Below are 20,138 nucleotides of genomic sequence, written 5' to 3'. Positions count from 1 at the left end.
AGTTGAGGAGGAGGGCAACCCCATAGGAAGACCAGCAGTCCCAACTAACCTGGACCCTCGATATCTCTGAGACACTGAACCACTAACCAGGCAACATACACTAGCTGATATGAGGCGCCTGACACTCATACAACAGAGGACTGCTTGATCTGGGCTCAGTGAGAGAAGCAGCACCTAACCCTTTAGAGACTTGAGGCTCCAGGGAGGGGGTTCTGGTGGGGGTGGGGGGTGGGGAGCAGTGGGAACAAGCTCTTGGAGATAGGAGAAGAGGAATGAAATGAGGCACTGTTGGAGAGTGGACCTGGAGGGGGATAACAACTGGATTGTAAAAAGTATTAAAAATAATAAAAAAATAAAAGTTTCATATATGCATAAAATCACATGTAACTTGTTTTACCATAACTGGTTTATTCTACATACAATTTCCAGTTTTATCTACCTTTACATGAATGAGAATTTGTACTTACTGTTATGAAATAGTAATATTCCATTTTGCATGTGATCACATTTGGTATATCCATTCATTCATTACTTGATGGATACTTAGGTAGTATCAATTTTTGGCTATTGTGAATAGAAATTCAATAAGTGTGTGTGTGTGTGTGTGTGTGTGTGTGTGTGTGTGTGTGTGTGTGTGTGTAGATACCTATTTGACATATTGACTACACACATAAATAACAGAGTTTCTGAGTCATCATTTGCTTATCTTGTTTAAGAATCATTGAGCAATCTTCATAATGTTTTTTCATTAATAATAGTGTTCTCTTTTCTTGTCTTCCTTGTGCTTGGAACCTAGTTATGTGTATTACCATAATGCTTCAGTTTTCTGTTTTCTTTTCTTTCTTCTTTATGCCACTAATCATCAGTTTCCAAACACAGTATCTGTAATCACTTTGTGTCTTAGGTTTTGTTTGGAGGGGCTTTGAGGTAAGCTACTAAGTAGAGCTACTGCTTCTGTATATTTAATGGTTGCATGTGACATTTGCCAGAATAAATGAACAAGTTATATTTTGTGAAGCACATGGAAAACCAAAGGAATGTCATTATATTATTTATTATGTCAAAATGATTATGATCTAAAGTATAAAATATTATTCCTTAACAGAGCCACTATCTTTTTATAATATCTAACTCATGCTGTGATACGTTTTCTGTTTCTCACAGTTATAAAATCTGTTAGTAAGTAGTTTGCAAAAATAATATATATTTATTCAGTGAGGTAGATTTAATGCTGAGTCTGGCCTGAACAACATGTTAACTGAAGATGTAAAATAGTCAGGAAAATACAGGTGTCTGTAGTCATAAATAAACTCTAATGACAGATCTGATCAGAAAATTCTGACATAACATCTCTTCTTGCTCAGCTTTTTTATGGCTTCTTTCATATCTTTGTTCCTTAATGTATAGATGACAGGATTAAGAGCAGGGGTGACAGCAAAGTCAACAATGAACAGGTATTTGTCAATCGATGATGTGGGGAAAGGCCACACATAGAGAAACATGCATGGAGTAAAAAACAGAACAACCACAGTGATGTGAGCTGACAGAGTGACAAGTGCCTTTGACAAGTCCCCTGAAGACCTTTGCCAGACTGTGACCAAAATGAAGACATAGGAGAGTAGAAGCAAGAAGAAGGTCCCCATGCTCATGAAGCCACTGTTGGCAGCAACAACAAATTCAAACTTGTCTCCATCAGTGCAAGCGAGTCGTATGATTCTTGGGAAGTCACAGTAAAAGCTGTCCACTTTGTTAGGACCACAAAAGGACAGGTTTACAACAAAAAGGAACTGTGACAGGGCATGGACCACTCCAGTGACCCAGCCAGCAATTACAAATGCAATGCATATTCTAGGGCTCATGATGTTCAAGTAGTGTAGAGGTTTGCAGATGGCCGTGTACCTGTCAAATGCCATGGCTATGAGCAGCACCATCTCCACTCCTCCCATAATGTGGATGGAGCATATCTGAGTCATGCAATTGCGGAAAGAAATTACTTTGAGTTCTTTCAGAAGATCTGAGATCATCTTGGGAACTGTGGTAGAGGAAAGTCCAATATCAATGAGGGACAGATTGGCCAGAAGAAAATACATGGGAGACTGTAAATGGGAGTCAGTAATTACCAAAAAGACAATGAAAAGGTTTCCCAGAATGATGCTTACATACAGCAAAGAGAAGGTGGACATGAGAAAAATTGTACTTTTCCAAGAACTGGAGAATCCCAGAAGCACAAATTCAAAAACTACAGTTTCATTTATTTGATCCATTGACTAGAACAGAGGAGAAGATTTCAATGGACCTGTTGATAGAAAATGATAAAGTTGTCATCGGATATAGTATAGTGCATGTCCATTGATTATAACTCTCTGTTTTGTTTGTTGTATGTATCAGAGTCAGAAATACAGGAATAAAAGTAGGAAAAGGAAGAATAGTGATTAGATCACTCAAGAAGAGATGGAAACTGTCAGTATAAGGCAGTATATTTCTTTAGTTCCAGTGTCTTTGTTGCTGAGGCAGGAGAATCAGGTGTTCAAGGCTCCTGAGATATAAAATGGTTTCATGTAATGGCAGTATATTATTAAATATATGAAGAAAAGGAAGGTGCTAGGTAGTAAATGGATGCAAATGGGCTACTTTTTTGTTTTTTGTTTTTAATCAGAATGTGAAAATGGTATTTTCACATTAATGCTTTTGCTGTATTTCTTACTCCTTTGTGGACATCATTATTTTCTTGACTAACTGAACAATTCAACCAGTGTACCTGGCATGTGTTTTGATTTGTGTGTACAAGTTTCTGAGGTCAGATATACAGATTAAGGTCATTCGCAACATTTAAATATTTATTCCTAATAATACAGGTGTCGAGTAATTCCTTTCTTACAAAGATAGAATATGCATATGAAAGTAAAAATGATAATCAATGCTTATACATATAATGCTTACAAATGACTTTAATTAAACAACTATTCTGCAAAATGCTCTATGTTCAGTAGATTATCTTACTTAAATTTCACACAATTCCCAGAGCTGTTTTTGTTAAATCCATTTTATACATGGAGAGAGAGCGTGAATTTTAGAAGGATAAAGTGTGAAAGTTAGGACTTGAATTCCTAACTAAATGATAATCTATGTTTCTAATTATCACACTGTGTTCTTCAAGGGCAGTCCCTTCAATCACATGCTATGGATCTTTTTCAGGCATATAATCAATTGACTAAACTATATTTAGTTTATATTTTTATTTTCCTTAAACTACAAACATAGTGAATTCTTTTTTTATTATTGCTTTTTAAAAAAAAATCTAGATGCTGGGGTGGTAGCAATTGGGTGTGAGCAACAGAAGATGATCACCAATTTAATGTAATTCAGGGACAGATGACGAGCTTGAGGCCAGAATTGGCTTCAGGGGACCTTGTGTCAAAATGCAAAGCAAGTGAACAAACACATAAATAAATAAATAAATAAATAAATAAATAAATAAATCAATAAATAAATAAGGCTCTGGAATTCAACTAGTTCTTTATCTCCAACTCCTCCTTTGTAAGACCTTGACCAAGTTTATTCATTCTACTATGATACTGCCACTTCTTTACATTACGTTAGAGAAAATAATTATAAATCTCAATATCCTATGCAATAGTTATATTAATCTTAGTTTTCTTGGCATTACTGCATAATTTCATGCTCTCAATCATGTTCTTATTTCTATATGTTTCTACCTGTGGCCTTTGACATCTATCAGCTATGTGCCCTTCCAATTTTTTTTTTAATGAACATAAATTCTATTACCTCAGGATGTGAACAGAGGGGTATTAATTTTAAGTGAAACAACTTTTATTTTATATCAGAACCAGATTTTTAAAACTGTTGCTATGCTTTTTTATAAATTTACTTTCTAATAATTCCCAAATTAGAACCCTCCTCTAAATCACTACTTTTTTTAAATTTTTGTTTCTACTTCTCAAGTTTCTTAATCTTGACCACAATGAATGATACTGTTGTCCCCTTTTTGTGTTTATGCTAATCTACAGGGTATTTGTGGAGCTTTCTGTTTGGAGATCATGCTGTCAATGTGATTTTCCAACTTAATTCTTGGGTGTATTTCTTAAGTACTTCTTGAAGTTCTGCAAGATATTGTATACAATTTTGATGAAACAGCAGAATATTTCAGAGGATTTTAACCCACCTATAATAGCAAATGAATATAACACATGAATTACTAATTTTTAAACTGACTTATAGATTTACAAAAAATAAAAGGAAGCATTTATAAATAATATATTCAAAATGATTTGAATGGAATTTCTAAGTTGTCAACTTCTGATTTTCAGTAAAATATGAAGTTAAAAGAGTAAAGAAAGCTTGTTAGAGCTATGTATTAGCAGTATATGTATGAAGTAGACCAGAATCTAATTCAGGGAATGCTATTTTAAGCAAAGAACCAAAATTTCAGTAATCGATTGCCAAATTACATATCTGCCTTTAAAATTAGGACAAAGAATTACTATAATATTCAATAAGAATATTTAAACTAATTTAAGTCAGAAATATACAATAGACATAAAAAGTACATAGACAGACTATACATTATATTAAAATATTTTCTGATACATTTGAAATCAATCCTGTTTAAAATGGTAAACCAAACCATTGTAATAGAATAAAGCAAGTTCAGACTTATGAATTTATTAATTCCCAGAAGACTATGGATTAACTGCATAATTCCTGAAAAGTAGTGTAAATATGATGGACTAACCCAAAATGGAATGCATGAAATTTGGAGAAATAAATAATGAGAGGTAGGTCAGAAAACTATTATTGTTTAAGAAGTGCCACTGACTGGCTCTATTTAAGCAAGGATGATTTTACCAAAATATAAAGAAATAGATACCAATTGTCTACTTTTCAAAACATATTTCTAATCACATACAAATCTAGAAACTTGATTTTTGAAAAGCTCCTCTACCCACTAAGTCATCTTTGCAACTTCTGGTTTGGGGATGAAATAATAATTTCAGTTTATTCTTAACAATATGAGTTTTTCTATAGGTTAAGTATAGTACTTTTTTATAGGTTAAGTATAGTATTTTTTCAAATTCAAAATGTATCAAGTTAATACACAAAAAGGAATATAAATATATTATATTTATTATACTATATATAATATTACTATATATAGTATAATATATAATTATATATTATAATATGTAATAATATATATATGAGGAATTACCAACATCTACCACAATATAATGTTATGGCATAAGTACTAAATATTTTTTCATTATAAACATTCAGTAGTTTATAGGAAAATATTCTATACCTTTTCAGATTGGAAGGAATAGTTGAATTGCTATTATATAGTGAAGATACAGACAGGCATTGTTTTTATATTTGTATGATCCTTTATTTTTTAGAGAGAAAGCAGAAAGTTCTAAATACTAAATATACTATTTTAAAATATTATTGCTTTGAAGCCGATTTGAGTTTATTTCTACTTAGTTTCAGCTGTGAGGAAAGAATCCAAAATTTACAAATAAACTTGAGTGAGTTAAGGTGAGATTAAAACCTAAGGATGAAAAAAAGTAAAGTGTGAAGAAAAAAAGCACAAAACAAGGTGTGGGGCATGCGATCTGAAACCAGAGGGCTAGAAAATAGTGCTCACCCTACTTGTGTAAGCATAAATTCTTCCCTCAGCATCTTCTAGGGATGAGAAACACAGGGAGACTTACTCTTTCTCTAATTCATCACTCAACATTACAGCTAAAGGCACATGGGTATTTATTACCAGGAATTTAACCAATTAATACAACTGGGCTTAAAGTTCAATACCTACATCATTATTGATTTTCTATAGAAACAATGCCTTACATAAATATTCTTCTTCCCAAGAGCCAACTATTAACAGATGCAGAATTGGTTGTTGACAAATAGACTGTTCTATTTGATGAGACACACTGTGTCTATGATAATATTTTCTTAACTTTGAGGTTTGATGTACATTGAAGTATTGAACTTATTAAAATCATTGATAATACCTGTTTTATATCTATTAAATTATGTTTATATCCAATTCCAAAAAATCATATAGAAATAAGTAGAAACCAAGTAAAATAGTGTACTCTTAGCTGTCCCTTTACTGTGTATGGCCACACGAGTTTTCACTGTCCTATAAATCCTTATTTTGGCCTCTTTGATGGTTTGCTTTGAATCCCATCACAGGGAAAGCTATTGCTTGAGGTTGTTTTGTTGTTATTGTTGTTTTGGTTTTTTTTTTTTTTTTGTTTGTTTGTTTTGTTTGAAGACATTGTTCATTGCTGTGTGATGAGACAATAGAAACACTAAATTTAGAGTGGATCTATTTGCCTACAAACATTGGTATTCAGTTTATCAGAACACTTTGGCTCAAAAAGAAAAACTATTTTTTTCTGGCAAATATATTAACCAGCTCTCATGGTAAAAGGTTGAAAATAAGTGGTTTACAAGATATTAGAAATATAAAGGATTTGAGAATAATATATTGTCATGTATGCAATTGGTTTGCATAGATGAATGAAAGTTCAAGACAAAAATTGGTACAGAAAAAGTAAACAAGTAGAACAACTATGTGCGTGAGTGTGTGTGTGTGTTTCTGTTTGTGTGCAATTGCGTGTGCTCATACACACACACACTCACACGCACACAAGCAAAATTATTATCATAAATATACTACTTTAAGCTAAATATAAACACATGATAGAAAAAGAATGGATACAGAATTGAGGGATACAAAATTGAAGAAATACCGATACAGCATCCATTGTTTAATACAGCAATACAAGCCAGAACACAAGTTGAAGATTCTGACATCAGTAGAATATACAATCTTACAACAAACTCTCTGATCCTCTGGCACACATAAAGTCTTACCAACATGACTGCCTAAATGTGAGACAAACAAGGATAATACCAATGGACATGCCAAAGTGGATGATGAAAAGCCCAGGAAGCCTCATCCATACACAAAGAACTATAAGCAACTGAGGAGAGCTGAGAGTGGGAGAGGTGTTCTTCCCAAGGAAGAGCACACCCATTGATTGTCCAGAGCCAAATGGTCAGCTCTGATAACACACATATAAGTAACATTATATGGACTGAGCAGACAGTATTTAGGAAATATATGTACATACATATGTTCATGCCATAACAATTTGTGGAAAAAAGAGGCCATAAATTCAAAGGAGAGTGGTGGGGGTGGCTAATTTGGGAGAGTTTAGAGGTAGGAAAGGGAAGGAAGAAATGTAATTATATTATCAAACCTGAAAAAAGAAGAAAAAAGAAATGTAAAATGGACATAGAGATATCTCTAAATATTTTAACAAAGACAGTAGAAATGATGTTTCTTAGATCAATAATTTAGAAATGTTAATATTTGCATTAAAACACTGTGGTTAAATAAAACTTTATTTTTCAAGGAAAAAGAAACTATATTTTTCTAGTTTTCTCATAAGCTTTATATATTTTCTTCTTTATATTATTTTAGTTCTTTTCATGCTTTCAACAAATACCACAAATAATTTTATCCACAGACTTCTTAATATACACAAACAGTTTCAAAGTCATTTAAATTTTGTTTCAGGTTTTATAATTTTGCCCACTATAGGATAATAATTCTTCCTTGATTTGTGTTTTAGTTATTTATTTATTTTACATCACGATCACTGCCACACCTCTTCCTGCCCACCTCACAATTTCTTCCCCATTTTTCATTCCTTTCTTTGAGAGGGTGAAGACCTCCCTGGATATCACCTCACCATGGCATATCAAGTTTTTTGGGACTAGAGGTATCCTCGCCCACTGAGGCAAGACAAGGATGCCCAGTTAGAGGAACTTGATCCACAGAGAGGTAATAGCTTTTGGAACAGCCCTGTTGTAGTTGTCAGGGGACCCACATGGAGACTGAGCTGCACATCTGCTACGTATGTGTGGGGGACTTTAGGTCCAGTCCATGTATACTTGTTGATTCACGGTTCAGTCTCTGAGAGCCCTCAAGGGTCCAGGTCAGTTGACTCTGTTGGGCTTCTTGTGGAGTTCCTATCTCTTCAGGGTCTCTTAATCCTTTCTCAAACTCTTCCATAAGTCCCTCTGAGCTTAATACAATGTTTGGGTGTGGGTCTTCTGTATCTGTTTCAGATAGATTCTTGGTGGTGCCTCTCAGAGGATGGTTATGCTAGACACCTGTCTGTAATCATAACAGAGTAGCAAGCATAACAGAGTATCACTAATAATATCAAGGATTGGTGTTTGAGCATGGAATGGGTCTCAAATTGAACCATTTACTGATTGGCTATTCTCTCAACCTCTTCTCTGTCTTTGTCCCTATTCATCTTGTAGGTAGGACCTATTTTGGGCTGAAGGATTTGTGGGGGATTGGTGTTCTTATCCCTCCACTAGGTCATGCGTAGCTACAGGAGATGGCTCCATATCCCCCCACCCCCTTCTAGGAGTCTCAGAGTTAGCCTAGTAGACTTCCTGGAGTCTAGCCCATGTCAGTTCTCTGGAAATTTCTAGAGATGTTCCCCCTACCTCCAATACTGTGATGAATGCCATTGATATTTTTGAGAGAAGTTAAGTTGAATGGTTAGGCATTTGGCAAACACATATCTAACTGACTTAGCCTCAAAATGCAGACCCGTAATTCTATGTCCCTGGGATGGTGCAGTGGGAAAATTGGAAAGTTGCGACCAGCGACCCGCGGGAGCGTCTCGCCAGCAAGAACACATGCAGATACTGGATCCTTCTGCAGCAAGCATTTATTGTATCATGAAAAGGTAGACAAAAAACCCCAAACGGTGCCCGCTTAAATAGCCCTTAAGGCGGCGTGTACATACTTGATTGGCTGCTCACTCCTTACTCATATAATGCCCCGGGGTTGGGTCGTGAGTTTGGCGGGCTCCTAGCCTTTGCGCCTGCGCACGGAACCTATCCGCCAAGATCATCAGTGGATGTGGGCGCCATCCTGCAATAGCGATTAGATTATTCGTAAGCCCGGCGTGGCTCTCCACAGAAAGTCAAAGACAACCCGAGTGACTTAATAAGAGTCTATTTCAAAATAAAAATAATTGGCAGAGAATATGTAGCTGAGTGTTGGGGAGCTTCCCTAGCATGCATGAGACTTTGGCTTTAATCTTTAGTACCAAGAAACAAACAAAAACAATACAAAATAAAAATAGAACAAAAAACCAACTCAGTAAAAAATCAATGACACCACAAAACAAAAAAATATATGAGAGAAATGTATTGAAATTTTGAGAGTATATTTTAACCTATTCAAAACATCTAACATCATGGGAATAAAAATATGGATCATGGTAAATGAAATGACAGTGGCTTAGGAGAACAAACATTTTAAAATATTTTTTATAAATGAAACTAGAAGGAGCATCTGGAAAGAAGAAAATCACCAGTGGGTAAAGAAAAGGAGAATTAAGTGGGTAACAACTAGAATGAACGTGATTACTATATACTATAAGAGTTCAATGAACGTGCACTTAAGATAGATATGGAGATATGACTTAGTAGCTAAAAGCACTTCTTTCTTTTCCCTTCTATCCTTTATATTATTTTTGTATATTTTATTTACATTTCAAATATATCCCCTTTTCCAGTTTCCTCTTTGGAAACCCTCTATCCCATCCTCCCTCCCCGACCCTATCCACCGAATCTCACCTCACCACCCTGGCATTCCCTACACTGGGGCATTGAGCCTACACAGGACCAAGCACTTCTTGATTTTTGAAAAGACAGGTCTAGTTTTATGTGTTCTAGCTCCAGGGGTCCAATGTCTCTTTTGCCATCCTTGTGTTCCTGCACACACATGGTACACTGATATATACTCAGACATACACATAAAATTAGTTATATTTTTAAAAGATTAAAGACTTTTTGCATTAATATTTTCATTTTAGTAGGCTTTTTTAAATTTCAAATAAAATGTAAATTTACTGGATATATATATATATATATGTTTAATAAATACTTGTATGAATGATAGTATTTTTAAGTACTCTATTCTAAGATTTGATTATTTGTGCCTTTTATCCTTTATTAATCTTACTACTATGTTATGAATTAGTTTATTTGGAATACTTAGCCTCATTGTTATTGACTCTGAATGTCAGAATAAAAAATCTCTTTAAAATCTAAATTTGTTTTCTTTCTTTAATTTTAATGTGTGATGCTTTGTTCATTGATATGAATTTTATATTTTACACACATACACATTTCTCAAAGTATGATTGTCACTGTATTTCATGATTTTTATTTATTGTTTATGCTTCTATTACAATACAAACTAAAATTATTTTAAAGCTTCCATTGTGATTATTCCTTTTTAAACATTTATGTATTTATTTATTTATTTAAACATTCTTTGTGTTCATATGTAGGAATACTTGTGGATGTTAGATCAAAACTTACCGGAGTTGTTATTCTCCTTTTACTATGGTGATTTTGGGTTTGGAACTCATGCTCTCTTGTTTGCCAAGAAGCTCCTTTATGTGCTGAGCCATCTCACACACCTCCACTATGCTTCTTTTTGATACACACATTTCACACAAGTAGTATTAGTGAATTGCTAAAATTTAAGTAAAATTTATACCCTTGGTATTAGCATCAGAATACACCCAGGCTCTGCATCCAGTGATGATGTCACCTGTATGTGACAAAGACCCTCCTGTATCTGTTGCCGTGGCAACCGCCCCATACTCAATGTACATGCTTCACCTGCAACACCTGTGCGAGTCACCACTTGTGCTACCTGTGTCACGGACCAGATAGAAGACAGGAACCCTAACCCATATTTTTCTTTTCTCTTGCTCTCTTTTTTCTCCTCTCTCAATAAAGGACCTCTCATGTGAGAAATATGCTCGCTTGGCGTGATTTGTCCAGCAATAAACGTTTTCAACTAACACTTAGAAACTACACAGGCAATAAGCGGTCATTTTAGAATATAATTATGTAGTTTAGCAAGGCACCCTCAAAGTGCTCTGTTGCTTCATTATGCCGGTGGGAGAGGAGGACAAACAGTCTGTAGATTTAAAATCACTTTTAAAATAATTCTGAGAAGGAATGTGGAAGAGGACAAAAAGAAAGCAAGACCTGTGAAGTAGAATCTTGTGAGCATGACACAATTAATGCAGTCATGATCTCAAGGCTTTCTGTCATGGCTCTGCACAATAAAATAGCTAGCAGTCAATCACAGATCAGAGATTTCCTATGTACTTCAACAACTTCTTGCTGAACTGTGAGCTACTGATAAAAATAAAAACAAATGTACATACAAAACAAAAATGCATAATGTACAAAGAGCCTCATGTATGTGTGTGTGTCTGGGGAAAGAGAAAATAGTAGTGGGAGGAAAGACAAAAATAAGATGCAAACAGCAATTGCAGATATTGTTAAAGAACATATTTAATAAAAATATGGTGATGTAAAAGTGTTGATAGTTGAATCTATAAATACAATGGACATTATTTTTTTCTGAAAAAGACACCAAAAACTACACATATGTATGCAAGTTATGTGGACAGACATGAGTCATACCTACTTTTAATCATATTATTTCAGAAAAACAAGTATGTGTTTTTTTATAGATAATTTTTGTTATAGTAACCTCTTTAACTTATTAATATATATATATATATATATATATATACAGATTGATTTTAACTATTAGTCCATAAAATATTAGGACATGATATTCAAGAAATTATAGTTCTCATGTCTATTTAGTAATAAACTAAAACTCAAAGTATTGTAAACATGTATACATATAATTTTATTCAGCAAATGACAAACTATATCAATATATAATATGAAATATTATGCATATCATATTATTAAGAGCATATAATATTTACCTAACTGGCCTTGGCAGTTATGATATTTCATTATATAATATAAAAATCAATCATACAAATAATTTTTGAACTGAGAAAAGTATGTTAAAAGATTATAAACAAGTTGTCTTTTCTGTTAAAGAATGAAATAAAAACTTCAGAATTCATATGAATGGTTAATACTTGAAAACTGACAGAGATTAGGTCAATATGAGCCAACTGGCATTATGACTTGATTTCTTTTGGATATTTGTTTCTAAGAGGATGTAGATGTCACAAATATCTTCAATATCTTTAGTGGAAAAAATAGAATCAAGAATGGTATTTTGGCATATAATATCATATTTTAAAGGATGGTAATATTGAGAAGAAATTCAAGGACTATATTTTAAATTCTGATTAAATTGAATTTCACAATATTGAGAACACAGAAAATATGTAGTAACATGATCATTATCTTTGGAACATTATTAACATCTGCTAATCATCAATATATACAGGTATACTATGCAGAGTTATTCATTCTAAGTGATAAAACAATTATAATTTTGAATGCATTTTTTCTAATGGTAATTTTTATAACCATATACTAATTATAATTCATAGATTCTCAAAATGAGTCATTATGTAATTTAGTTTCCACTACAAATGTGGATAAAATGTTGTATAAAAATAAATTCTAATTTCATAAGACGTTCATATGTGTTTTATCAGCTTCTTTATGGCATTCTTAATATCTTTATTTCTTAGTGTATAGATGGCTGGATTAAGCAGAGGTGTGATGACTGAGTAAAACACAGCCAGAAACTTGTCAACCCAAGTGATGCTAACTGGCCACAGATAGATGAAAATGACTGGCCCAAAGAACAGCAGAACCACTATGATATGGGATGTGCATGTAGATAGTGCCTTTGATGAGCCATCTTTAGAGTGAAGTTGAACAGTTAATAGAATGTAACTATAAGATATGAGCAAGAGGATGAAACAAGTTGTTGCTAAAGCACCACTGTCAGCATTTATTAGGATTCCCAGAGTATCAGTATTCACACAGGCTAATTTCATCACCAAAGGAATATCACAGAAAAAGCTATCTATCACTCTAGGTCCACAGAAAGGTAGTTCCAAAATCAGGATCAGTTGACTCATGGCATGTACAAAGCCAATGATCCATGATATCAGAACAAGCCAGATACACTTCTGTCTGTCCATGATGCTGCTGTAGTGGAGTGGCCGGCAGATGGCCACATATCTGTCATAGGCCATTGTTACAAGAAGTACCATCTCACCTCCTCCAAAGAAGTGCACACAGAGGATCTGGCTCATGCAGCCCCCAAAGGAAATGGTTTTATTGTCTTTTAGAAGGTCAGTTATCAGTTTTGGGGTGGTTACTGAGGAAAGGCAGAAGTCAATAAATGAGAGATTAGCTAACAGAAAGTACATGGGAGAATGGAGATGATGATCAATGATGATCAATATCACAACAAAGAGGTTGCCTAACACAGTCATCAGGTAGAGGATGGAAAATGGCAGTAGGAGGAAGATTTGTAGTTCTTTTGAAGCACAGAGTCCCTGAAAAATAAACTCAGACACCGCAGTCTTGTTTGTTTGTTCCATTTACTACAAGGTGTTCTAATAGGTTGAGAGACACAGAGCTGAAGTAACAATTCCTGAAATAGAAACAATAACTTAATGTTTGGTCATATAAACAGACAAAAATACAAATTATGTCTTAGCATTTTATTCACTCAAGTTCAAAATAATTTTTCTATGTTGCTATACTTTTTTTAATCAGAAAATGTTCCTAAATGAAAGAAAATAAATATCTGAAAGACAGTATGTATAAGTATAGAAATGAATATGTCATTTAAAAACAATAATAAGAAAAATGTTTTTTTATGTTTTACAACACTTAAAACTACCTGTTCTATATGGAGTCAGAAATAATTTTCTTCAATGAATATGTTAGTTAATATTAGGGCCTCTATATTTGACAATCATAATCTCTGAATGACAGTCTATTGACACATTTTAGACATAAGCACAAAATCCTCAGGAACAAATATATTTTTTACTAAATCTAAGTGGGCAGAATTTAATGAAGTCTATTAAAATGAGTGATAAAAAATGGTTCATCAAATAATTTGAGAACCCTCATGCTAAAACTCATTGTTAGCATTATGCCCTTCCTTGAACTATGGACTTAGCCATTTGGGTATATCTCTGAGCAGTCATATATTCCTAGACACGAGGGATGCTATTTAATTCTAAATGGTAAGATATCAAGTATTCATAAAATTCTCTCTACACTTATGTCTCAGTTCTTTTTTTTCTTTCTTTAACATTGTCCCTCCATTTATTTCTCATAAATTTTTTCCTGTTCTTAATTTCTGTACTTTTTAATACTATATTTAAGTTTAAAATTGGAAGACAAAAATGTCACAAAATTAGGGGATATTTTCAATTTCTGTGTTAAGAATTTTTAAAAACATCATATTTTGTTAATAACAATGTGTATTTATTTTCTGGGGCAATCTACTCTATAAAGTAGTAAAACTGTAATGTAAAATGAGGCCTTTCTGACTCTAAGTCCCCAATATCACTCCAGATTGTGAAATAAATGTTATAATAGGAATGTTGATTTTCAGTAATCTAAGAAAATTAATGATATTTGTAAAACAAGGCACTTGGTCATTTAAATATATGTATGAATAAATACAAATGAGCAGTTTCATTAATAAAAATTATCAGGTTTACATAAAAGTTAACTTCATTGTATTCAAAATAAACAAATGTAATGCTTTGAATATGAATGGCATTTCACAAGTATTTTTTCTCGTTGTTGAATTCTTAGAGAACTATGATTATTCTAAACACAGCCACTCTCATCTCCTTCCCATCTTTATTAACTATACTATATTGTCTGTATCTTGAGAAAATAGTGCATGTAATAATATAAAGATAATCAGATAACAGAATAAGTTTAGTGGCCTGTGAGTATGATATCTGTTCAAGTTGAGAAACTTGGAACTTTTAAGCTTACAGTAAGAGATCATTAGATGTGAACATATAAACTACTTTAAGTATCCAAAGCCTCAAGGATTATTTGGAAGGGAAATTTCTACCATATATTTGTCAAAGAAAACAATTAAATACAAATGCAAGACTCACTGTAAAAATCATCAATGAAGTAATAAAATAATGTGCTACTAAGACAAACAAACAAACAAACTTTAACTGAGTAATTGTGATGAAAAATTAAAGCACGATTAGTTTGTGATGTATTCACAAGAATCACCTTGTAAAACACGTCCTCCCTTTTGGATGATGTTTCCTGTAATTCTCCCGTAAATCTGAATTTATGGGAGAATTACATTGTGGTTTCTGCTTTGACCAGTTGTGCTGAGTGGTTTTTCTTAGTGTGGCTTATATACACTGACAACAGTCATATCTGCCTGGAAAGTTTCCCATTATGCATATTAAATAGAACCATGTAGTTAGAAACCCTTCTGCTTTCATATTCCTTTGGGATCCCTAGTCCACAACATCTCTTGATAAGATAAATAAGAGAGATTAACAATAAAAAAGATTATTCCCTTCATTATATAAATATTTTGTAATTTATGAGTAAAATCTATTTCATTAAATATGATTTTTATTTCATAATTTTTTAAACTAATTTATTTTTAACTATGCATGCAGGTTTTTAAAGAAATATTGTTATATATGAAGGATAGTTTTTGAAAAAAGTAATCACATACCCAAATATTTTCATAATCATTTATTTTATAAGTCTATTATTGTTAAAAGTATACTTATTAATTACATTCAATCACATTTTTGTTACCATTGTAATAACCTCCGAACCCTCACAGGTAATGCTCCATGCTCTCCTTCAATTCTATGGCCTCTCTTTCCATTAATTGTTATTGCATCCATATATACATATTTCTGTAAAGAAATTTTAATCCAGCAATATGGACACTCAGATCACATCCAGAGACCTTCTAGATCCATGTGATTTGTTTGGGATGCAGCCATACCCTTAGTACACACATTTATTTAATCTTTTTGGCTGGAATCCTTTAGAACGTACCTTATTTGCAAAAACATGGTGTCTAAGTGAGGAGCAGACAAATTGTGTCTTCACAGCAATAAAACACAAACTAAGACAGTTCCATTCTTCACAGTTCGAACTTAGTTGACAGGAATTCAAGGAATCTTTAAAGATGTAATATTTTAAAGTGATGTGTTATATTATGTATTAGAAATTACTTTTGTATAAATTAACCTTTTCTATATGTTAACTTGAATACATTCTATTTTTAATTAGAAAAATAAAATATGCCCTATTCAAGAAAAAGCAACTCATCATGGGAAGAATAAATCATCATTTTTTATTTAATTCTTATTAGCTTAGGCTGGGTAAGATGAAGAAGTGGTTAGTTGGACATTTCATACATTAAGTTTCCTAGAAGGTATAAGATTTGAAGTGTTTTGAAAAAGTAGTCTTTATGTTTCTTTATATTTTGGCAAATTGTCATTGTTTAAATGTTACAACTTTGTGGCACATTCTAAATGAGGCATATATCCTGTATTTTGCTCTGCAACTTGTTGTCGATTTCTCCAAATTTCATGCTGTCCGTTTTGTATCATTCCATCACATACTTTTCATATCCACTACTTTTTAGGAAGTTTGCTGTTAATTCAAGGATTAACCATCTGGAAATTAAAAAGTTCCTGACTCTGAGATCTCTTTATTTTCATGTTATTCATGGCTTCAAATATTTTAGAAAATGTATACATCATATGTGTTTTGAACTCATTTTCCATGTTTAATAGACTCATAGACTTTTTACATTTATTTCAATTATGTTACTACTATATATAATATCTCTTCTTTGCCTTAATTTTAGAGGCAGTTAGGTAATTTGGAAATTAATAACTGGAGTTTTGTTATTATCTTTCAAAAAATTGCCTAAATTAGACTCTTGGACTTGATAATAAACTTCACATATAATTCCAAAAAGCTGCTTGCTTTCACTTTTTGTTTTATGTTTAACATATTTCGTTAGGAAACAGTAATTCATATGTGACTCATATTCAGTAATAATGTTGTATCTAGAAAGCACTGTTTCCTTGGTGTCATCCATGTCTTTGCTTCTTATAGTCATTTTGCCTCATCTTCCACATAAATTCCCAAGCCATCAAGAAAGGAGGTTGATGAAGACATTCCATTAAATCTGAGTGTTTTAATTTTTCTACCATTCTGTGAATTGCCCAGGTGAGCTTCCCTGTGATTACTCCCATCTACTTTAAGAGGAAGCTTCTCTAATTATGGATGATCAAGGTATGGATCTCTAGGTATTGTTATAGCAAAATTGAGAAAGGCTTTTCTGTAACTAAGGCTGGCCTGCAACACATTATTTATTCCAGAATGACCTTAAATTCAAGATCTTCAAGTGTTCTCACCTCCCATGTAGTACCACAGAAACTATCTAGATTTTAAAACAGTAACAGTAACAACAAAAAGGAAACAAGAAAAAAAAGAAGGGATTGTATTAATAATTTAAGGGAAGTAGAAATGACATAAAATTTAATTGATGGATCTCTTTGAAAAATTTATAGCACATATTTAATGGGCTACCATTTGAGAACATAGTTTGATAATTAGAAATATGAATTACTATATTCTTTAGCTATGGATATAAGACCCTCACACTTCATATCTCTAAAATTTAGTGTCTCCATCTATAACATGGATCTACATGTTAAGCAGTGGAAATTTTGTGATGTTTAAGTGAACCAATGTACTAAGCATGGTGTCTTTTTTTGCAGAAAAATATGAAGTTATATTTTGGCATTAGAATTGGTTGTCATATTTTGGTTCCATATGTACACACTTTTTACAGTAAATAATGCATTAATAATAAGTCCATGTTTATATTATTGAGTCATTATTTAAATGTTTTTTAATGAAATCAGTGTGTGTATCTGCTCTTCACAGTAACTTGGACAAACCAAAAATAAAACATGCACCAGGTAAGCCAGTCAAAATATTCAGTCCGTCAAGAATAGCATTAATGTGAAATATAACTTTCAGGGAGAGGTAGGAACTCTGGGAAAGAGTCTGATGAGGGATATTTGCCAGTGAGACAGAGGCAGGAGATATCACCAGCCACATAGGAGAAAGAAACTGGTGCCAGGACTGAAGGAAAGATAACTAAAAGCCACATGGTGGGACAGAGCTGGATGGCCAGGTTTAGTTAGATGAGCTAGTTGAGGGTTTGCCAAGCTAAGGCCAAACTTTCATAATTAAAAAAAAATAGGTTTGTGTCATTGGGAAACTGGCAGGTTATAGAAAAACCAAACAGTTATAGACATCCACAAAACAAATAATCCAATTTAAAAATAGGGTATAAAATTCTCAGAGACTTCTCAACTGAGGAATCTCAAACAACCAAGAAGCACTAAAAGAAAAGTTCAACATCCTTAATCATTGGGGAAATCCAAATCAAAACTACTCTGAGGTTCCATCTTACAGCTCTCAGAATGGCTAAGATCAAGAACACAAGTGACAGCTCATGCTGGTGAGGATGTGTAGCTCATTGCTGGTGGGCCTCCAAACTTGTAGCCATGATATAGTAGCATCTAAAAAGTTGGTAACTGGTCTACCTCAGGACTCAGATATACCTCTCCTGAGCGTATGCCTAAAGGATGTTCCTTCAGGCCACAAGGACTCTTGCTCAATTATGCTTCTAGCAGCTTTATTTATTTATTTATTTATTTATTCCAAAAATGGAAAAAACCTAGATCTCCCTTTAGCAAAGAATGGATAAAGAGAATGTGGTACATTTACATAACGAAGTATTATCTAGCTGTTTAAAAATTCATTAAATTTGCTGGCAAATGGATGAAACTAGGAAAAAAAAATCATCCTGAGTAAAGTAACCTGATCCAGAAAGATAAACACGGTTCACTTATAAGTGAATATTAGCTGTAAAGTAAAAGATAACAATGCTACAATCTTCTGACCCAGAGAAACTAAGTAACAAGGTTGACTCATGGAGTGATGCATGAATCTTCTTTTGAATGGGGAAACACAATAGATATCATAATTGGATAAGGCCAAGAGAACAGGGAACAGGAGAGATCAGGTTAAGGAAGGATGGAGGGAGAGAATACTAGGAAAGACATCTGGAATTAGGAGCTATCTTGGGAATCTATTCCTAGGAATCTACAAGGATTACCCTAGCTAATACTCCTTGGCAATGTGGGATATGATGTCTAACTGACCATCTCCTATAACCAGGAAGACTTGGAGTGGAAGAAATGGAGAGCACCAATCCAGCCACAAAACCTTTGACTTACATACAAGATATTATAGGTAATGATTGTACAAAAACTTTGAGAGTAACAAACCAATGACAGGTTCAGGTTATAAGACCCATGCTACTGAAAGGAACCCACTGTTTGCACTACCTGGAGATCCAGGACCTAGAAACTGTATAATGCAGAGACCTAGGATAGGATCAAGCATGAATAGAAAAGAAAAAAAAAGAAAGACAAAGAAAAGAAGGAAGGAAAAAAGAAAGGAAGGAAGGAAGGAAAGAAGGAAGGAAGGAAGGAAGGAAGGAAGGAAGGAAGGAAGGAAAGCAGGTATGGGACAGGGCCCTAGTGTAAGCCTCCAGGAGTGAGGATGGATGGCTGCTGTGGGTATAAGGCTTGTTTGTATAATAATGTGTTAGCATTGTGTCTAAGCTCTGCCTCACAATTACTTAGAAACAGCCAGGTATGCCTGACTCACTATAAAAAGGGATGCTTGCCCCCTCTACTCTCTCTTGTTCTTGCCTTCTTGCTCCTGCTCTGTCCTCTGGCTCTTTCCCCATTCTCCTCCCCCCTCTCTCTCCACATGTTCATGGTCAGCCTCTATTCCTCCTCTCTCTCTCTCTCTCTCTCTCTCTCTCTCTCTCTCTCTCTCTCTCTCTCTCACTGCTTTTCTCTGACTCTACTACCTTCTCAACTCCCCTTCCCATGCCCTGAATAAACTCTATATATTTTATATCTATGTATCTGGTACTTCAAAGGGAAGGGATGTCTCAGCATGGGCCCTCAGAGGCACCCTCTTTCCCCACACCTGACTACACATCCTCCAATCATATTCCTTTTCTTCTTATCTTTTTATAAATACAACATAATGTTCATATTTTACATTCCTCTAAGGAATGTAGTCCCTGTTAACATTAATGACTCCATGATAATTAG

General features: G+C 33.7%; 2 protein-coding genes across 2 annotated transcripts; both read right to left on the bottom strand.

The window, feature by feature from the left end:
• Positions 1–1,082: 1,082 nt before the first annotated feature.
• On the bottom strand, positions 1,083–2,275 carry LOC117703996 (olfactory receptor 4F21-like). The gene has a single exon (XM_034495932.2). The coding sequence runs from the start codon at positions 2,262–2,264 to the stop codon at positions 1,329–1,331; it is 936 nt and encodes a 311-aa protein (XP_034351823.1). The 5' UTR covers positions 2,265–2,275; the 3' UTR covers positions 1,083–1,328.
• A 9,634-nt stretch (positions 2,276–11,909) lies between these two features.
• On the bottom strand, positions 11,910–15,290 carry LOC117704006 (olfactory receptor 4K3-like). Its single transcript, XM_034495947.2, has 2 exons — positions 15,172–15,290; positions 11,910–13,543 (listed from the first exon to the last, which is right to left on the bottom strand). Exon 2 carries the CDS (start codon positions 13,488–13,490, stop codon positions 12,573–12,575), a length of 918 nt encoding a protein of 305 aa, XP_034351838.1. The 5' UTR covers positions 13,491–13,543; positions 15,172–15,290; the 3' UTR covers positions 11,910–12,572.
• Positions 15,291–20,138: the final 4,848 nt, after the last annotated feature.

This window comes from Arvicanthis niloticus, chromosome 2 (assembly GCF_011762505.2).
Source record: "Arvicanthis niloticus isolate mArvNil1 chromosome 2, mArvNil1.pat.X, whole genome shotgun sequence".
Lineage (NCBI taxonomy): Eukaryota > Metazoa > Chordata > Mammalia > Rodentia > Muridae > Arvicanthis > Arvicanthis niloticus.
This window is presented reverse-complemented; position numbering and strand designations above follow the sequence as displayed.

Excerpts from the sequence above, each read along its gene's own strand:
- LOC117703996 (XM_034495932.2), bottom strand. The coding sequence starts at position 2,264 with ATGGATCAAATAAATGAAACTGTAGTTTTTGAATTTGTGCTTCTGGGA.
- LOC117704006 (XM_034495947.2), bottom strand. The coding sequence starts at position 13,490 with ATGGAACAAACAAACAAGACTGCGGTGTCTGAGTTTATTTTTCAGGGA.